Source organism: Lonchura striata, chromosome 20 (genome assembly GCF_050655825.1).
Source record: "Lonchura striata isolate lonStrDom1 chromosome 20, ASM5065582v1, whole genome shotgun sequence".
Classification (NCBI taxonomy): Eukaryota; Metazoa; Chordata; class Aves; order Passeriformes; family Estrildidae; genus Lonchura; species Lonchura striata.
In genome coordinates, this window is record NC_140722.1 from 4,941,753 (window position 1) to 4,962,699 (window position 20,947).

Consider the following 20,947-nt stretch of genomic DNA (forward strand, 5'->3'; position numbering starts at 1 on the left):
AGCACTGCCACAACCCAGGAGCTCTAGCTATGATATTCCCTCCCACTCCTGGTAAAAATCCTTTCAAAAACCCTTTTTAAATCCTTTCAAAAACCCTTTTAAAAACTTTTTCCCATGTCTGGACTCAACCATCTGATCTGTTGTGGAATGCAAACTACCAAAAGACAAACTTTAAAGTCAAGCAGAACATGGGGTTTGTGCAAGGAGCTGGGCCAGGGGAGGGGATTCCTCCCACACACAGCCAATGCTTCTGGAACACTTTCATCCTGGTCTTTCATTTAAAACTAAATAAAACATCCAGATTTCATTTGTGAATGAAGGTTGTGCCACTCTGTGTCACTGCAGAGGCCTCAAGGGACATCAGCCAGGGACATGGAGCCTCAAACTGAGAGGTCTCCAGCTCCACTCCAGTAACTCCACCGCCAGCATGAAGTTCAACTTCCCTGAGATTTTTACTGGAAAGAAAGCAGAGCATCCAAACTCACAGGAAAAACCTTTTTTACTTTACCTGTAGAACAATGTCTGTTCCTGGGCCCCAGGACAATCAAACCACGCTGGCAAACTCCACACTAGAAGAAGCTCCCTTTTCCAATTAAAAGCTAATTCTCTTTTTTACTTATCAACTATGCCAGAACTTGGTATTTTTCTGCCCCTTGAGCTTTCTCCATAAACATTCTGCACAGCCTGGATGTAGAGCCTTAGAGAAGCAGTTTATTCTGCCTCATCCTCCTTTAATTTGGGGCAGCTCTCAAACAGGGCTGCCAAGCTCACAACCTGATTTATCCTCCAGCACATCCTGCCTGCTCAGAGCTCCCAGCTCGTGTCAGCTCCAGGAAGGAATTGCAATTCCAGCCTTGGGTTTCTACTGTCACCAGTGCAGGAGGAGCCGAGCCCACCAAAGCCCAAGCAGAGAGAGATGGGTTTACAACAATTTTTCTTAAAATAACACCAGAATGGGAGTAGCTAAAGCCAGGCTTTCAGACAAGTGGTCCCAGCTGTCTTTCCAATGCAAACACTGCAACACCAAGAAACAGAAATAAAAATTACTTCATGGATTTGCTCTGGCCCTGAGCTTGTAAAAATGAAAAATGAGCAGGGTTTCTAAACCTCCCTCATTTCCCAGGATCCAAGGTTTTATTAACAAGTTTGTCAGTAAGGATTTTTTTTACTCTATTTCCAGCGTAAGGCTGGAAATACAGTAAAATTTTTTTTTTTACTCTATTTCCATTCTCTGTACAATGAGATATGTACAGCCCAGCTCTGGTTTTCCAGCTAGGGGTGGACACATCTTTGCTGTGTGCACAGCCCCAGCCAGAGGCAGAGCTGCCAGGCTGGCTTTGGCCATGGAAAGCACATCACAGTCACCCAAAAAACTCTTCCTGTTCTGTGGAGCTGCTGTGCAGTTTTCCCAACACCTTTCCAATTGCAAAGTTAATACATTACCAAGATCACCATCCTTGGCTACCTCAAACCAGGCCAGTGCTACTGTTCCCCCCTGGAATAGCTACATGGTGCAACTTTAGCCTCCAAAGAAGGGCAAGAAAAGGCTCTGCTCCATCACACATTCCTGCTGCTCTTCTCCAGCCTCCATCATCCCTGCAGGGATCCCAACCACCCTGACTCAAACACAGCGTGGCACCTGCCCACAGCCAAAACTCTGGAACAGCTGATGGAACTGCCAAGAGTGTGTGGGGGGAATCTCCCTTCTCCTCCCTGCTGAGACACCAACAGGAAATAAAACAACTTGCCAGGAGAGCAAGGAGCCCACACAAAAACCAGCACTTTGCTGCCTTCCCCCAGTGCTGTGAGGCAGAGGCAGAGGCCAAGGGATGTGAGCACCATCATTTATTGGAAGAGGAAGCACAGTCGGGGGAGAGGACCCTGCTGGAGCCATGGCAGGACAAAGCAGCCCCACAGGGAGCAAGGGGCTCCAGGCACAGGTCACCCCACAGCACCACACCCTCCCTCCTCATTCTCCAGCCCAGGGAGACACTCCATCCCCTGAGAAAAGCCAGAAGGGGGACTCAAGGCATGCAGGAACCTTCACAAAGCCATTGCTGAGGTACCAGAGCAGCAGCAGGAATCCAGGGGTGCTGTGAGGCTGGTCTCCAGCACCTGCTGCACGTGCTGCTCCAAGGTGGAACACAGCTGCTGCGTCCACTTTTCCAGAGCTCAGGTCTTGCAGAGAGAGGTCTTGCTTGTCAGCTGTCCAAGCCTCCCTTGTTTGCCTTTCCATAATTATCCCAAAGCTTGCATTCCACACACTAGCCAGCAGTTAGCCCAATTTATTACACTGTAGATCTACCTGGGAACTGAAGGGAAAAAAGAAATCCACTCCCATATGCTAAGGCCTGGCAGAAGATATTTTTTCTCCTGTGGTTCCCCCTCCACTTATTAAAAAGTTTTAAAAAATAAGATTAGAAAGCAGAGCAATCCTTCATGATAAGATTAAGGTCCTTGATGTGTGACTCTGTTTCAACGTGCCCAGAAACTGTCGAGCTTTCTCTTGCATGAACAGTTGGTCTCGAGTTTCACCACAGGCCACTGCTTTCCAAGCCCTGGTCATCTGCAGAGGGAAGAGACAGGAGGTGTACTACACAGTCAAGGGCAAGGACAAACATCTTGTAACATCCTGTTCTAAAAGATTGCAAAAATAAACAAAACTAATGAGGGAAATAAAACTTCAGAACCCATCTCACAACCAGGAGGAACTTGCCCATCACCAGTTACTCCTCACAGCTGAAGTGGTAATTTCTGGGGTTTAGGGTCAGCAGTTTCCCAGGTGGGTGCTCCATTTCAAGACAGTCCCTTTCAAGGCTTTCCATTACTTGCCTCAAGACAAAAACCCCAAAGCACAAACCTACTTAAACTCACTGGAAACTATTAATACTCACACATTCTGGAAGAGATTCCAGAACGATAGAAGGAATTCAAGCACAGCTTTGGAGTTTATTGCCAACCAGTTCAACTCCTACAGGAGCTGATGGGGTCCAGATCTGTTTTGATCAAATGTTATCCTTCACAGAAATCTGGTGCCTTCAGTTTCAGCAGGGTCCCACAGCACAAAGGAGGAGCCACAAGCCAGGAGTGCTTCAGTCTCTGCATGCAGAAAGGGCACCCATGAGGTGTTTCTGCACTCCAGGAAAGCCCCTGAGGATCCTCTGGTAAATGCCAGGGGACAGGCAGTGCCCTGAACTGGAAATACCTGTCCACATGCACTGCAGGGAACCAGGGCTCCAGTGCTGGCCACAGCAGGAACATCCCATACAGCCACAGAGTAGCTTTGGGCCCACTGAGCCTTAGCCCAGAGCTGGATGAGCTTCCTCAATAAAAAACTGCCTGTCAGCAGCACCAGAGCAGCACAATAAATCCCCAGAGGCCAGCAGCAGCACAGGCTGCCCTGCTGGCTGTGGACAATGGGATTTCACTGCGCACCTGTACTCTGTCACCACACCAGCTGCCTCCCTGTCACCCCCAAAGTTTATTTATACAGAGCTATTAGCTCACAGAGCAACACAGCCTTGGCCAGGACAGGAGGAGAAATGGAAGTGTTTAAGAAGGGTTTATTTTGGGAAGGAGAAGGAATCACTCTGGCTGAGGGGTATTTATTTGTCAGAAGAAACAGGTTCCACACAACAGCTCTAATGCAGGGACAGATCCCCCTCAGTGCAGCTTCCTGAGGATAACCCTGCACCTTCCTGGGATGGGAAAACACCATCACAGGAGCCCCCAGCTGCAGTTTAAACCCCCAAGAAGGACAGCACATGTTTCCATCCCCACTGAAGCTACCAGAGACCTCAAGTGACTCAATCCAAGCAAATACCTACAAAATTATGGTCCAAATCCCCATGCCTAAGTTACATTTAGACTTTGTCTCAGCCTAGCAAATAGGGATACCTCTCCAAGAATGCATCCTGCCTGAGAGTGGTGAAGATTGTAGAGAGATCTGCTTATGCCCCAGAGGGCATTTGTAGGCTGCTGTGAGTCCAGCACAAGCCAATTCCAACTGTGCAGAGCTGAGGAACAGAGCTGCTGTAACAGCACCAACCTCAGCACGAGGTACAAGGTGCCACACTGCCAGCTGGAGCTCTGTACCGTCAAGGGGTCAGGATAAAGCAGGATAAAGCCAGTCTATACTGCCTAAGGTACACAGCCTTCCACACTACCCAGAAACATCCTAAAAAACACAGGGGTGGGAAATACCTTCCTGCTTAACCTTTATACAGCACTTCAGAGTTGCTCTGACCTGAAAAGCAAAAAAAGATGAGCTTGCTGCTGTCCACTCAGAGTGCCCACTGAAAAAAGGAAGGTCTACTTTACCGCCAGAATAGTCACCCAAATTCCTTTCTGGGTGAGAATTCCCGTGAGGAAATCCAGAGCCAAACATGCTGAGCAGGCCACAGCTGTGGCTTTGAGGAACAAAATGACACCTCTGGCTCAGCATCTCCCAGCCTTGGTGTAAAGACAGCCCTGAGAGTGCAGGGATGCCTGTGCAGCAGTTCAGAGCTCCATCCCTCACTCCTCAAGGGACAAGGGCTGCACTGCCACATAAACTCCTGCCTGGGAGAACAGTGGCTGCTGCAGGGCTTACCGGTGCTGGTGGCCTGAAATGGCTTGGCATTTTCCTGTAGGACATTTTCTCTGGCTGCACTTGCACGAAGGCTCTGTTGAGCAGACCACTGTCATTCTTCCTGCTTGATGAGGACAGGTTAAGGGACCTTGAGAGGAAGTTCACAGGCTGCACCAAGAGGAAAACATGTAAGGAAAAAGTAAATCCAGCCCATCATCCACATTGACATGGACTGTTCAAAGGCAGCTCCAGGCTGCTGCTGCTGCTTTGCAGGGTGTTTTCATGGCAGAGCCAGATCTGCCCCTGCTCTGAGCACACAACCCTCACCTGGGCTCTTTTGAAGCACACAGTCTTGGGGAGGGCAGGCAGGTTTTGTGTCATGTCTTCATCCACAATATCCAGCGCCAGAGACTTCCGGACCTTCTTGATGGGGCTCCTGCGTAGCTGGGGAATGTAGGGACACCAGTGTCACCATGAATTCACCCTGAAAAGTGCCACCCTGAGGGCCCAGGTGCACACCACGGCCACAGCACCCCAGTTCTGCATGGCACCAGCACCTCAGGAAGAAGATGTGTGCAGCCTTCCCCACCAAAGGGCACAGAAGCTTCCAGTGTCCCCCTCCTTGGCACCTCGAGCCACCAGTTTAGAGGAGGAGCTTTTAGTAGGAAGGGGTGGCCACCAGGAAACTGAGACTTTTCATGCCATCCCACAGCCTTCTGAGAGCCCAACTTGCCCCAGGTGCTCCAAGTGTGCCAACAAGCCCTGAGCTCAGCATAAACCAGGACAGTCCTGGCAGTACTTTAAGCAGGCCTTAACCTCTTCTTGCTGATTGAAAAAGAGCAGCCACAGGGCTAAAAACATTTTGGCATCAATAGCAGGATAAATAAAACCAGGCAAAACACTCCTTAAGAGCACAGGGCAGCTTAGCAGCTGATACTGGATGCACAGCCAGCTCACCCCTTGTTTCCTCTTCTGTTTCTCAGGCTTCACATCATCCTCTATGATGAGTTCAATGCCAGCTTCACTTCGGAGCACCTCCTTCAAGTCTTCTTCTAGGTGAGGAGTCTGGGGCTGGGTAGAAAGGCAGAGAGCACAAGGCAGTCAAAATCTCCATGCTGAACAGGCTTACAAGCATTTCCCTCAATAGGGTCAGGAGAGCCCACAGTGAGAGGACAAACACAAAAACCTATTTGCTTCCCAGCTGGAAAAGATATGAGAAGTTTTCTGCCAGCCTGATGGATTTACAGGATCTCCAGATGCAGGGACTTATCAGCTGAATCCCAGCATGCCATCAGGAGACCAGTGTGCACACAAGGCCTGGGAGATGCAGCTCCTCAGGGAGGCCTAGGCAGATCATTTCCCTGTTCCTCAAGGTCATCAGTAGCCAAGCAACAAAGATCTGAATTTTGCAAACACCTCAGTATCTGACCTGTCATTACACAGGTATAATACTTCACAGAGAGACTGCAGCCTGATTCAAGGGCAGCTTTTTGGCATTTTTAGCTGGCTTACAGAGGATCTAAAAATCCTACAGCTGCTTACAATGAAATAATCACTGTGACAATGTCCCCTTCACCCCTCCCCTCTCAGCCTGGCACTACCAAACTGCCCTTTGTTCTGGCACAGATAAGAGTTTGCTCACCCCCTGTCCCAACCTCCCCTAGCCCCATGTCTCATTTGCATTCATCAGCCCCACAAGGCACAGCCCAATAATTACCAGAGGTCTAATTGGTCCATATTTCTCCAGGGCATTTTTGAAAGGCGTGGGAGTGTGAGGTGTGTTGTCCACCACATATGTCTGATCTGGTGTGACAAACCTGGAAGCAGAGTGGAGAAGACAAGGGATCACACAGGCTGTAACCCACACAAGGCCACAACCCACCCAGCAGCAGAGTACAACAGAGGTCACTTTGCTGTGCCCCCAGTCAGCTTGGACACTCACTCCCTGCAGCTCAGAGATGTTTCTGGGGGGAAAACAGTGATTTAAGGAAAAGCCCAGCCTGCCTTGCCCCTCTCTCAGTAACACCATGACAAGTACTGAGAGCTTTGTCTGAACTGGACCAGACTCCTGTGTGGAAAACGGAGGACTTACGCTAAGTTCTTCTGGAGCAGAGGGGTCTTGTCCCTGTGCAGCGGGGTGGTGACAATCACCTTCTGGCTGCACACAGGCGTGGAGGTCAGGGAAGGGTTCTCCAGTTCTAGTGTATCCTGTTTGCTCCAAAAGTTTAAGAACTGCACAGCACAGGAAAGAAAAATTGAAGACACTCAGCTTCAAGCAGTCCAGCATTGCATCACAAGCCATTACTTTTTCCTAAATATGAGGGGAAACCCTGAAGTAGAAACAACCCTCCAAAACCAGGGTGGGTTACAGACTCAGTTCTGTGCACAGATACACACAAAAAAGCTTCCAGGAGGTGCCTCACACCTATAAAGATTATTCATTTCCCATAAGGGATGAGTTGTTACAACTATCAGAGCTACCAACTGCAGAGTGGAAGAGAAGCCTCTCCTTGCACTGGTAATCTCAGCTCACCCAGTTTATTCCAACCTCAGGCTGGCAAACATAAGGGAAGTCCATTTAACACAAAGTGTACAAGATAAAAGGTCTTGCACTGAGCTGTTCTCAGCTTAAACTATGAGAAAACAAGCTGTGTTAGCTCTTCTAGGGATTTACTTCCCAGCAGCCAGTAAGTGACAGCTCTGCTCCCACAAGAAAGTGTTTGTACCCAAGAGCCTCTTGGAAGAGAAAAATTGTGTTTGTGAAATTCACTGATGGCTGAAGCTCAGCTTGAGGCAGGGCATGCACTTTCTTCTCAGACTCGCTCCGGACATTCCTGCCTTTTACACTCTGTAGAGCTGTACATTATGGGGTATTATGGGTCCTGCTCTGATTTCTTTTTCATGCTGGGCTTCCATTCAAGTCCACCTGAACCTGCATTTTGGACTCTCCTGTGGTGCCTCTCCTTTGTTTTCTGCTGCAGAAACAAAGGCCTAGAAGGCACAGCTGGGGAGGGTCTGGACAACAAAGCTTTACTGGGAGCTGTGCTGGAGTACGCAGCAGCCTTTGATTTATAGGCACAACTCCACCACTTCCACATGAGACACTTGTAGGTCTGACCACCACAGTGCTTCAAGGTGATGTGTGTTGGAGACCACGTGTGAGGACACTGTGGGAGTCACAGCAAAGGCTGAAATATCCTGAGTCCCATTTGCAAGAAAGACAAGGCCAGAAGCATTTCCATAGGCACAGCAGGACAGACCTGCACAAGGTGTTTGCTGCCCAGCCTGTCTGTATGACTGAACTGCAAACAGACAGGGAAAACAAGTTTTCACTGGTGCCACTCTGCTGCCCACAGCTGGGGCAGCAATGCCCTGGGGACAGCAGCAGTGTGCCCTCCATCACACCCTGGTATGCAGATGGAGCTCCTTCCTCACGATGTGGCCTGCCCCACACACAGGGTAGCTGGGCTTTTTTAAACTGCACTTACTCCCCACGAGAAGGGCAGCACTAAAGAGAAGCAGTGCCAGAAACCAACTCTGAGCCTTCTTTTAGTGCAGGAACATGCTCTGCACACTGGCATGGCCTCATTCAAGGCAGGAGGAGCACAAAGCTGGCAGAGCTGGTGGGAACACATGACACTAGGGCAAGAAGATACCTGAGATGGAGAGAAGGGCAGTGTCTTTACAGGGGTGCCCTTGGGCGTCATGCTGTTGCAGCAGTCCAGGAAGGACATGCTGGTGCTGGTGACGTTCTCCGTGACAGGCGAGAGGGACACCTTCCTCTTCTTCTGCCTCTTCAGCACTGAGGGAGGGGTGCCAAAGCTGCCCTCGGCGTGTGGGGAGATGGGGATGAGCTCTCCCTTGCTGCTCCTGCTCAGGTCAGAGATGGTGTGGCCATCCAGGCGGTACTCGGTGACGCTGGGCAGCACCGGGGCCGCCTCGCCGGGCGCTGCTCTGGCCGGGCTGGTGCTGCCGCTGCTGCTGCCAGCCAAGGGCTCCTCGGGCAGGTCAAACTGGGTCAGGTCACACCACCCATCTGGGTCCTGCACACAAGGGAAAGCGTCAGCAGCAGCCCAGGGTGGCAGCTGAGCAGACAGACTGGCGAACTGGGAGGTGAAATAAGTGGGGGTGTGAGATGGCACCCAGCTTTGGAAGGAGCCTGGCCAGGGACAGCCCAAGCCCTGCTCTCCTCTGCCACAGGCACAGCTGGAGCCAGAGCAGGGCTGACCCAGCTGAGATCTGCTGCTTGTGCACAGGGCAGGTTTTTTTATATTTATGCAAGGCTGGTTTCCCTGTTTGGTTCACAGCACAGCTGCACAAACAGCTGCACCCCCTCAGAGACGGAACAAAAAAATCAGCTGGGCAGAATGCTGGGAACAGGCACTGAAGGAAGCAACTATCACCCCAGAGAAGCCCACAGTCTTGGGCACAGCTGTACAGCTGTGGGCATGGGGCTCTGGTGTAACCTGCACAACTGAAAGCAGATTAAAACTAACCAGACCAGTTCAGATATGAGCTGCTTCACAGCTCCACCCCAGCAACACCCAGCACCATAAAAGCAAGCCCCCAAGGGCCCACAGATGTGCTGCTCAGCCTCAGGCACATCAACTTGCTACACAGAGTGACTCCTTCATGCCTCAGGCAGGCTGGGGGCTGCAGAGGCAACTTCCCTCTGATGGCAGCAAAGTGCCCTGTTGATTTTAGCCAGCCTCCCAACCCTGGCATGCCTCTGACACCCAGGGGACTTCAGCACTGCTTGACTGGCTGAAAATCACTAATTTCAGTGAAGCCACCTCCACTGAAAGCAAATGATGGCAACCATGCCAGTGTGAAGGGGTCTGTCCTGCATAGTACAATGGGCTTGGCTTAATCCCAGTTTGTCCTGTCCCACCCCATGACAGGACAGAAAGGACAGCCAGTGGGCATGGGCCTGAACCATTACAAAAAGGAAAGCCAGAGGCACTCTGGCTGACAAAAAAGGGCTTGAAATCAATTTGCCAGCACTTACAGCCTCCCACACAGGCAGAGCCCATGCACAAGGACATCCAGCTAGGAAAAGCTACAAGCCCACAGCAATACTGGCAGAGCTGGAAAAGTCTAATCCAGCCCTGGAAGAGAGACAGGGGGAGGCTGCAAGGCAATTACAAACCCAGTCCTCCTCAGGCTGAGGATCAAGGGGATCCAGTAAGTTCACTCAAACAAAAGGAGCAAGGATAACACAGTAACTGGAGGGTCTGTTACTTACAGATTCAATCATGTCCAGAGCTTCACTGAGGGCTGGGGTACAAGATGGGTACAAATAGTTGGCAGCTTCAACAACCCATTTGTATGGTGATTCAACCAACGAAGTGCCATCCTCGGGCACTGCATCATCTGGGGTCCCCTCCAGGTTCTGCTCTGCCACTTCTGCAGCTGGCAGCTCCAAGGGCAGCTCCTGCACACCCGTCACTTCCTCATCACTGACATCTTCTTCCTTTATTTCAGAGATATCCACTGGCCAGTTTGGCAGGAGGTTCTTGACACATGCAAAAAAAGAAAGGCCAGGTATCAGCAGACAGCAAGGGAACAGTGTCAAGTCCTGGGGACAGAGAGCACCTGGACACGTTCAGCTTTGCCCACTCCCCTACCTGCCACTGGGTGTGTTTCACATGCCCATTCTCCCTCACAGCTCTGTCCCATACACTACCTAAGAAGGAGTGCATGCAACATAACGAGCATAGGACTCTAATTCAATATTTCACTGAACAGTGTCCCAGGAGAAAGTTGTACTTAGGCTGAGCATGTAGCACTAGCTCTATGTGTTCTATTTACTCGGAGCCTGCTTTCAAACGCTACATGATTTCTTCATGAAAGCAATCGCTGGGTGGACTTCCCTGCTTCCTCTTTTAGAGGAAAGGGACACAGTATCTCTTCACCCTGCTCCCACACACACACTGTCTGGAGCAGCCTCCTCCTCCCACCAGCAACAGCAAAATGAAGCCAAAAGAATATTCAGTGTTCAAGACAGACTTGATGTTGAGATTGGCAAGGTAACAGCTCTAGCAGACTGCTGTCCTTTGCGTGGATAACACACTCAGGCTCTCACAACACCTTTACCTCCTGGAGGGAGAGATCTGGGAGGCTGGGGAAGACACAGGCTGTCTATGCAGACACAGGCTGTGGAAAAGGCAGCGGGAGGCAGCAGAAGGGTGGATAAAGAGCTCCAGAATGCATTAGCAGGGCAGGGGACTGACCCAGCTGCCTGCTGCAGATGCAGTACCTGGCTCTCAGCTGTCGTCTGACTTTGCTTCTCCTTGTTATCCACCTCCACAAGGAAGTACAGAGACTTGGACTCCTTGGTTTCATTGAGGAAACCTCCCGTGTCCACTTTCCTCTTGATGGTGGAATTCCAGTGATTCTTCACAGCATTGTCGGTCCTGCAGAGGGAGCAGAAGGGAAAAAACCATCACTTACAGCAGCTTTAAAGCACAGCTAGCAGCTCCAACACACTCCCCAGCCCCATCCCAAGAGCCTAACACACGGATCTCCACGGGCCACCCAGCAGGGAAGGCAGCAGTGAGCAAAGGGGTCCTACCTGCCAGGCAGCAGCTTGGCAATCTCTGCCCAACGGTTCCCCAGGACCTTGTGGGCCTCAAATATGATGCGATCCTCCTCCTCTGTCCACGAGGACTTCTTCACCTCAGGGTTCAGGTGGTTGTGCCAGCGCTCCCGGCACTGCTTCCCTAACCGCCCTTTCAGGTGCTTGGCTATCAGGGTCCACTGTTTGGTGCCATATTTTTTAACCAGTTCAATTACCTTTGGAGAGAGTGGGAGGGAAATAAGGAAATGGAAAAAAGGAGGGGAAGGTCAGTGCAGTCATCTTCAGGCTTTGCTCTTCACCCTTCCTGGGACCAGGTAAGGGCAAACAAAGGAAGGCCCCTTTGGAGGACAAGCTGGAGGGAGCCAGCAGGGCTATCAGGTGTTCCAGCCCTCACAAAAGCAATGATTCTGCCAAATTTCTGTAGGAGGCTGTTTCCATGCAGACATTTTGCCACAGGGCACCTGTGAATGCAGATGACCCCTGACAGAAGATGGGGTGGAGACTGGCAGGTGCCCAGATGCAGAAACATATTCCCATTTCTGAGGAAGGGCCAAGGCCCACCTGCTCCAAGGCTCCTTCCTCTGCACTCCCTACTTCCAAGGACCTGGCTGTGTGACAACAGTCCCCATCAGCTCTGCACTGGCCTGCTGCTCCCTTTAACAGTGTGGTACACCCAGGAGAGACAGGGCTGCAGCTCCATGCCCTGACAGCACCAGGACACACAGGGAGAAATCCAAATTCAGTTCAGAACCATCCACTTGGCCTCTTAAGCTCCACCCAGGGCTTTTTCACTTCTGCCAGAGCCCTAACACAAATTCTTCTGGGCACTGAATCCATTCTGGGCTCCTAAAATATCCAGGGCACAATCAGGATGAAAATATCTGCAGTGTTCAGCCACCAAAATCCTGACTGAAGAGTTCTCAAAGAACATTTCTACCCTGGCCGGCTGTGCTGAGCTGAAAGGTGTGCAGGTAGAAGTGATGCTCATGTAACAAACGTCCCTTCTGCAGACTCTTGTCTTTCAAGCACAGAAAAATGGACCAAAGATGCCAAACTGAGGCCAAGGAGCTGGGCCAAAGCAATGAGGAGAGAGCTGGAGCCTAGCCTGGCCAGGATGGGTAGGCTGGCAGAGTCAGAACAATGCAAAGGGAAGGGGAAAGCAGGAAACAGCTGCTCTGCTGTAAGAACAGGGAACAACATCAGGAGAATCTTCCTTAGGGCTTGACAAAATGTAATGGGACCAAAAGGGAAAGAGTCAGGGAGCAGAAGTGTTACAGAGAATCTGCTAAATTAGGATGTTCTGTACTAGAAAACCTTGGTAAAATCTGGATTTCACTCCAACTTTTCTTAAGTACATCAAGATGATGAGTCTGTCTTAGCCAGCCCCTCTTGGCTGACTCTGGAATCAGCAGAGAAACAGGCTCACAGAAGTCATGATTCACCCAGCCAACCTCAGACCTCCACTCCAGCCTGCCTACTGTGGCACAGGAAATGCCAGTTTTATTTTCTCTTAGATCCAACCTGGCCAGGCCAGGTGGAGACCTGCCAGCAGGCAGATGAATTAATTCCCTTTTCAGCTCTCTCCCTTGGCAGCCTACTGTAGCAGCACTGTGTGAAAGGGGGAAGATGTTTACCTGGAGAGGCCTAGATCACATCACATCCCAACCATGGCTGCCTGGGCTGCTCAGGGCAGGGCAGACAGAGCTGCTCTCACAGGTACCCACCAGGGAGAACAATTACACACAGTTCACAACCCCTGAGGATGAGTCTGACATTGCCACCCTTTCTGCAGTTCAACACTGATCCTCTCAGCCCTGACTTACCTTTTGATCCTCCTCTTTGGTCCATGGGCCCTTAACCAGGTCTGGATTCAACACTCTCAGCCAGCGGTACTGACACTGCTGGTCACTGCGGTTCTGGGAACAGCAATGGGAACAGCCTTGTGTTAGACCAGAGGCTCCTGAGGCCCAAAATCCCCCAAAACTGACAGCAGTCCCCATACATACAGTCTGTCCCACAGAACACCTGCAGAAGCACATAGAGAACACATGTGGAGGCCCTGGACAGAGGGACAGGATCCTCAATTCCTCACCCTAACTCCAACAGACTCACCATGGAAAGCCCTCCATGCAAGAAAGTCTCCCTGCCTTGAAGCAGCCCCATTTCACAGCTTGGAGCTATGAAGTCAGAGCAGAGAGTCCCACTGCACAGACTCAGGGAACCAGCACAAGGAGAAGCAGCAACATGCAAACACTGGGATTCCCAGCTGGGAATGGGGTCACTTACAGGAAAGTGGCTGGCCAGGAACTTCCAGTCATTCTGCCCATAATGGCTCACTAACATCTTCAGCTGCTCATCCTGCAAAGGACAAAACATCCACTTTCAGAGACACTGAGGCAACACAAACCACAGGGCTGATGATAGCAAAAGAACAAGTTAGATGTTTTGAACTGTCAAGGTTTTGTTGGCATTGTGTGCTCAGGGGAGGAGGGCAGCTCACACCAGTGTTTAGCAGCCCTCCAGTACATGGAGTCCAACTGGAGCAGACTGGTTCTGAGCTCTGTACTAAGACAAGCTCATGCATTAAGTACAAAACAAGAGCTCAGCTCTGTTCCCCTACAGTCTAGTTCAAACCCTGTGGCCCAGAACACTCCTGACCAGACAGCCCATCTCCCAGCCCAGCCACTGGTTTTGTCTGGCCAGGAAAGCTGACTGATTGAAGTGTATCACCACCTGCCCAGTGCTCTTCTGTCTTTCAGTGCTACAGGGCTCTACAGAATCTCTTTTGTGATCCTTGCTGTAGCCTGGGTATGCAAACTCCTACAGCTCACAGAAAGCCTGTTAGAGACATCCTTGTCTGTGAGCTCTGGAGAGCTCAATAGTGAAATTATTCCCTGCCCAACATGAGCCTGAGGCTTTGATCCCCCCACTTTACTTGGTGTTCTGACCCCAGCTGTAGTTTTCACACAGCACAAAACTGATAGTGAAACTGGGAGGAAAGAGGAGAACATCCCAGCTAACTTCAGGCTCTTAGCCAGGATGACTAAGCCATGATCCCAAGTGTCAATGCTCCCTGCTTTTGCTCCAAAAAAAGGAGTACATTTCCTCTGCACATTTCAGCTCATTGAAGGCCGCAGCCATCATCTGAACCCCTCTGTGCCCACAGGAGTGCTGCAGGCAGTGGTGTTTCACTCAGTACTCACACGTTTAAGTTAAAAATGTTTGAACTCTTGCTCTTCAGGCCACACTTCAAACTCCCCTGAACCTCATTCAAGCCTGGGCTCAGTACAAATGACACAAGGTCCTCTCCAGTAGCAAGACAGGAGGAGGCGTGATCATGGCCAGCAGGTGAGGACTGGGGTGGAGTCACCCGAGCCCAGAGTGCCATGTCAGAGGCACCACGCCAAAGCACCTTTCTCAGCAAGTGTCAGGCTCTCACTCACCTCTTCTGGTGTCCACTTGACTTTGCACCTGCCATCCCGCTGCTCCGGCACATCCAAATCGGTATCCTGGTAATGAGGCTCATCCTGGTCCTCACTAGGGATGAGTAAAGAAGATTATCCTTTCTACCTGATAAAAATGCAGGAGAGGCACCAACCTCCACCATACAGAGCAGAGCTCCAGATCTCACCCTTCCAGCACCGAGCCCAACCTCACCGACACCCACCCACACACCCCAGGCTGAAAGGAGATCCTCAACTTTAGGCGCCAGCTGGCGAGTTTTATTCTGCCCAGAGCGAGGGAAAGCGCGTTTCTTTCCATTCCCTTCCACATCTGTCCCTCGGGGTGGACTTTGCATCTGGGCACCCAGGCAGAGCCCAGCAGCTCCCGGCTCGGCGGTGCGGGGAGCGGTGCGGGAGCGGCGCGGGGCTCCCGCTCCCAGCGGGCAGAGCCGGGGCAATGTCCCAGCGCGGGCACCGCCCCGCATCCCGCATCCCGCTGGCCGGCCGGCGAGCGGGAACGGGGCCGCCGGGAGGAGTCTGCCGCGGCTGGGAGCGGGACGGCGAGTCGCGGCACGGCGGGGCCGGCACGGCGGGGCCGGCACGGCGGGGCCGGCACTCACCCGCGGGCGCGGCGAGCCATGTCGGGCCGGGGCCGGGCGCGGGCGCGGGTCCGGAGCGGCGGCGCTGGCGGCGCTTTCCTATCTCGCGCCAACGGCGCCCCCCCCGCGCGGGGCCGGGCCGCGCATGCGCGCCGCGCCTCCCGCCCGCACAAAGAGGCGCGCGCGGGAGGGCGCCCGCCCGCCCCGCCCCCGGCACCCTCAGGGAGCTCGTAGAGACCCGAGACACCGCATCCACCCTCATACAGACCTGAGACACCGCATCCACCCTCACACCGACCTGAGACACTGTATACACAGAGCTGAGACATCCTCACACCGACCTGAGACACCGCATCCACCCTCATACCGAGCCGGGACACACCGCATCCACCCTCACACCGAGCCCGGACACACCGCATCCATCCTCAAACAGAGCTCAGACACTGTATACACCGAGCTGAGACATCCTCACACCGAGCTGAGGCGCCGCATCCACCTTCACACCTACCTGAGACACTGCATACACCGAGCTGGGACATCCTCACACCGAGCCGGGACAAACCGCATCCATCCTCACACAGAGCTCAGACACTGTATACACCGAGCTGGGACATCCTCACACCGAGCCGGGACAAACCGCATCCATCCTCACACAGAGCTCAGACACTGTATACACCGAGCTGGGACATCCTCACACCGAGCTCAGACACCGCATCCACCCTCACACCGAGCCGGGACACACCGCATCCACCCTCACACCGACCTGAGACACTGCATACACCGAGCTGAGACACCGCTTCCACCCTCACACCGAGCTGACACATCGCACCCACCCCTACACCGAGCCGGGACATCCAACCCATCCCCACACCGATCGGGGACATTGACCTGGGACACCTGCATCCAGACTCCCGTATACCTCGGCACATCCTGCGGGATCCCCGCATCCAGCCCCAGGACCTCTGCACCGAACTGGGACTGCCGAGACTCCCCACATCTAACACAGCACCCGATCCAGGACCCCGCACATCCACCCCTGCACCGACCCCGCACTGATCCAAGTCCCACCGCATCCAGCCCCGCATTGATGCGAGCTCCCACCAGGAACCTCCTCATCCACCCCCACACCGACCTGGGCCCCCCACGACCCTCCCCATCCAGCCCAGCACCGACCCCAAGATCCCTCTGCATCCACCCCTGTACCAACCCCAAAGCATGGGGATCCCCCACACTGACCCAGGACTCTCCCTCACCCTGCCCTACACTGACCCATGTCTACTCATTTCTATCCTCAGCACCTCCACGTCCCCATGGACTCAGGACTCCCGGGACCCCTTCATCCACCTGAAACCACTGGGACCCCTTCCCCCCCACACCAGCCCAGAATACCCTCCATTCACACCCCCCAACCTTGGACCCCCCATTTCTACCCTCAGGCCCTCTCACACTAACCTGAGCCTCCCAAATGTAGCAGCCTCAGGCACAGGGCAGGAACATCACACCTTAAAGAATCACAGAATATTCCAGGCTGGAAGGGACCCCCAAAGATCATCAAAGTCCAACTTATGGCCCTGTCCAGGACAGCTACAACAGTTCAACCCTGTGCCTGAGAGCATTACTCAAATATTCCAACACGTACTGTCTATTTCATCAATGAAAAGTCTGTACTTGTGGATATTCCTAATCAACAGCTCACAAAACACAAGGCAAGACTTAAAAGAAAGTAAAGCCTTATTAAGGTTCTTTGACAGGACAAATATAACCCATCCCTCACAGATCTCAGAGTACCTCCATCAGTCAGCCATGGCCCACCTTCACTACCCCTGTGCTTTAAAAGAGGCAAACAGAAGCCCCTCCCTCTCCCAAACTAGCTTAATTAGGAAATCAGCCTGTTAATTGATTACCAGAACTATAAAACTGCTCTAAGTAACACTGGCAGAAAAGGCTTGGGAACCTCAAAGGGTCTTCACAGGAGCTGAAGGTACTATTTATTGTTTTCTTATTCCTTCATTTCTTATATGCTAAGATAAGATGGTTTTAGTCTCTTAAATAATACTTTCCTTCTAGATTGACCATACAGTCCCTTTGCAGTAAATTCAGACACTATTTATGACTGTTTAGCATGTATTCAGAGTAAAGCTGGGTTGGGAATATAGCTATCCCCTTCCCTGGCCTGCCCTAGTCTCTCAGGAAAGAGCTGGAAGTCAACTCCTGGCTGAGCTGGAGGTGAGAGTTATTGTGTACAGCACTAAAAGTAAGATGAGACCTGCCCTTCAACTTTTCCCATCCTAGCCAGAGCCTGGTTTTGGTGCCTCCTCAGAGGGATTCAATTCTAGCTGGGGTGAGTGGTCCTCTGACTGCAGGAGTGAGGCTAAATGCTTCTATCCCCTGTACAAAGTTAAGACTAGTGATAATACAGGCTGAGGTCAAATAAATACAGCTTCAGGGAGATTCTGCTATGACCTCTGAGCTACTAACAGGCTGTAGTGGAGTTGTTTTACTCTAAAAGAGAGTGGCAGGCTGGATGCCCCTGCATGTCCTGAAACCTGCTCAAGGTCCTGCAACAGTGAGATGGGATTTTGCCAAGAGTGGTCCTGCTACTGTAAGTCTGTAATCCATTGGTGAATAGTAGTGAACAGTAACAGGTTTATCCTGACAGGCTCATCCTTATCTCTCTAAGCCACAGAGCTGCTGGATTCTGCACCATGCTGTCCACCCAGAAGCACAGCACCAGCATTGTGACCAGAAAGGAAATCCTGGAAAACGGGTTCTTGGCCAGCTCCTCCAGCCAGAGCTATTCTCCTGTTGTGAGCTATTACAAGGACTCTAGCAGTGCTTCCAAACATGAAACCTGGGAGCTTCCCATGGACTTGGACAACACAGCAAGTGGCAGTTCCCTGTGTGTTGTCAAGCAGGCAGAGTCTCTGACCAGCTGTGTGAAGCCGGAGCTGCACAGCTTGACCCAGGGCATCTCTGACCTCAGTCTTGTCTGCTTCTGCAAGGCCCACCATGGCCAGGCCACCTGTGAGCTGTCTGGTTTGCCCTGTGAGCACCCTAGCAGAGATGGCTGCCTGATGAATGTGGGATCACAGAATACTTCGACACCTTGCAATAAAGACAAGCACTTCAAACCCCTGGAGAGCCTTCTCTTCAAGAGCTCTGAGCTGGCTGGTGACATCTCAGCCCTTGGGAAAGTGCCAGCACCCAGGTGGGACATCTCGGCAATAAAATCCTTTATGGATACCAGTACATCCCTCGATGTCAGCACGGAGGAGTTACGTTTACTGGGATGCTCCAAACCAGACACATCATCCCTGGAGACCCCTGTGGTGATTCCTCTGGCTTGGCCCAGTGCCTTCAAGAAGCACCCCACACTGATCCACAGGTCTGCCACCCAGGAGACCCAGCTGAGTGACCCTGACGCTGTCCCTGTGTTTCTGCAGCAGGCTCTGTGATGCTGCTGCCCTGCCTCCAGCTGGAACTGCTGGTGCCTGCCCCCTCCCCTCCTGCGAGGAGCAGGGATCCACGCTGCAGCACAGAAGATGGAGCCAGCGGCTTGAGTGGTGATGGCAGCAGCTGGTGACGAGCTAAATCTGCTCACCTGGGGTGGCCGAGTCGGCACTGGTGGTGGGGGATGTTTGGGCTGGTGATGGCACCTCCGAGAGCCGCAGCATTGCTGGCTCCTCCTCCTCCCCGATCGCTCTTTTGTATTAGCACAATAAAGATATAAATGTCTCTCTGCTGGTGGTCTCTGACTCTCGCTGCCCTCCCGGCCTGAAGCTGAGCCCCCTGAACGCCCAGAGCCGGCCTCCGTGCAGCCCCCTCCGAGCTGGGGGTGCCCGGGCCCCCGCCCGCCCGCCCCCGTTACCTGGCCGAGGGGTCGGGGCGGGTCCCGGCGGAGAAGGGGCAGCGGGACGCGGCCGCGGGGCCATGGCTGCGGGGCCGGCGCTGCCCGCCGGGAGCGCGGGCGGAGGCGCGCCCGGGGCCGCGGATCCCTCTCCTGGCGCGCCGGGAAAGCACAGCCCGGCAGCGGGGAGCGCCCCGGCACAGCCCGCCTGCCTCATGCGGGGTGCCGCTGCTCGTCCTGGCCGCGGCAAGCCGCCACCGGCCACCGCGCAGGGACCATTTCCTCTGTCACATCCAAACCCTGCTCCGAGGCAAGGAAAGGAGCCCAGGCCATCGCACCCATCCCATTAGATTTTTCACGCTCTCCTGCTAGATCGCACCCCACCCATTATGCAATCCTGATTTTCCTCTCCTGTCTCTGCTTACAGCAAAGAAAGGGAGGAAGAACTTGTTAAAACAGCTTTTCAGGACATTTGCTCTATAACCAGTGTACTGTTCCCCTCTTCTTTTAGGGGCATATTAGGGGATAATGAGTCATGTTGCATGAGAGGACAGAGAAAAAAAGGGAAAGCAGCAAGAGCTGCTTGAAACCAACTTTTGAAAATCACAGCAGAAATTTCATTTATGTATTAACTCCCTCACTAGCTACCCAACGTGCCCAGCGTGTTCCCCCTGGCCTCACCTCACCTCTTGAAAGCACTCACCTACTTCTACTCCTTGGAAATTCTGTCAGTCAGCCATAAAATTTATATGCATCATACTCTCATGACTAAAGTGTTTCTAGTAACAAAGTCAGTTTAAATACTTCCAGAGGGCCAAAGGGACAGCTTTGAAAGAGAGATGTGAGCTACATGTATTCCACACTAGTAAGAAAAACATCCATTCAGTGAAAAAATGTGTTCTTCAGCTGTCAGAGGCCTGAGAGACACCCAGAAAACAGGGAGCTGCTTGTATCCCCGGGCTGCTCACATGGCTTTTTTTAAACCATGTTATAACATCAGAAACAGGTGACAAAACAACTTGGAAACAGAAAGTTATTTACAGTTTGAAGTATAAACACCCCAGAAGAGTACAAACCGGAGCTATAATTAGCAACAGGAGCACTCAGGGGGTTGGTTCAGCTGCACCCTGTGCTGGCTGACTGATTGCTATTGCTACTGCACAGGAGAAGAGATTAAGGTTGTTGTGTAAATCTGGAGCTGGAATGTACAAAGTGCTCTGGGTGACAAACACAACCACGGCCTTAAAGGAAAACAGAAGAAGAAATGAAAAATTTCCAACATGCTGCTGTGAAAGGGAACGGCTGCAGTGGAGAAAGAGATACAACCACTTCTGCTAACATTAGCACATCTCAACTGGGCAGGAACTTGGCAGGGGCTTTGGGGCACCTCCTTTAGAAAAACCTGTGCCAAAATGCTATGTGAAGCATGAAATGTAAAACAAAAAGGTATTTTGGAGGGATAAAAAGATGAACAGGTTTTTTTGCAAAAAGCAGTTCTGATTTAAAAACCATGGCAGAGCAAGGTAAAACACAGAAGTCATTGAAGTCCTGAGTGGGGGAAGAATTTAACAATCTGAGTGTCAGTCTGACAGCCAAAAAAGGCTTTATAATGCAATTTCACCACATTAACATAAAAACAAGTCCTTGCAATAGAGGTGTGGTGGTGATGATGTTGACAAAAATCTTTTCTTCTCACCACTGATCTCCTTGGCTCTATTTTTGCTGTGCATTGAGCTTCAACATTTCACGGAAAATTAATTTAACCTGGATTTCCACTCCTGCGTATTACTGAACTCACTACCTCAGGGAGTGGACTAGATATCAAATAAATGGAAGTAAAAATATCCATTAATTTCTGTGCAGTATCAGTGTCTTAATAATGATCCATTCAATCTTAAGGTTTGCATC

General features: G+C 52.0%; 2 protein-coding genes across 5 annotated transcripts; one reads left to right on the plus strand and one right to left on the minus strand.

Annotated features, from left to right (window-relative positions):
- Positions 1-1,830: 1,830 nt before the first annotated feature.
- Positions 1,831-19,150, minus strand: MYBL2 (MYB proto-oncogene like 2). Of its 4 annotated transcripts, none has more exons than XR_014949627.1 (15): positions 15,214-15,322; positions 14,594-14,687; positions 13,437-13,508; positions 12,974-13,066; positions 11,145-11,365; positions 10,830-10,986; positions 9,816-10,085; positions 8,227-8,613; positions 6,663-6,802; positions 6,288-6,387; positions 5,528-5,641; positions 4,898-5,014; positions 4,592-4,738; positions 2,895-3,099; positions 1,831-2,566 (listed from the first exon to the last, which is right to left on the minus strand). XR_014949627.1 is itself a non-coding variant. In XM_085557972.1 (15 exons), exons 4-15 carry the CDS (start codon positions 13,491-13,493, stop codon positions 2,438-2,440), a joined length of 1,932 nt encoding a protein of 643 aa, XP_085414098.1. In that variant the 5' UTR covers positions 13,494-13,508; positions 14,594-14,687; positions 16,645-16,694; positions 19,061-19,150; the 3' UTR covers positions 1,831-2,437. The 4 variants fall into 4 exon arrangements, 3 of the variants coding, with proteins under 3 accessions (XP_085414098.1, XP_085414097.1, XP_085414096.1); XM_085557972.1 differs by lacking the exons at positions 2,895-3,099; positions 15,214-15,322 and adding exons at positions 16,645-16,694; positions 19,061-19,150; XM_085557971.1 differs by lacking the exons at positions 2,895-3,099; positions 15,214-15,322 and adding an exon at positions 16,645-16,785.
- On the plus strand, positions 17,064-18,848 carry LOC144247204 (uncharacterized). The gene is made up of 2 exons (XM_077787092.2): positions 17,064-17,173; positions 17,873-18,848. The coding sequence occupies exon 2, from the start codon at positions 17,898-17,900 to the stop codon at positions 18,645-18,647; it is 750 nt and encodes a 249-aa protein (XP_077643218.2). The 5' UTR covers positions 17,064-17,173; positions 17,873-17,897; the 3' UTR covers positions 18,648-18,848.
- Positions 19,151-20,947: the final 1,797 nt, after the last annotated feature.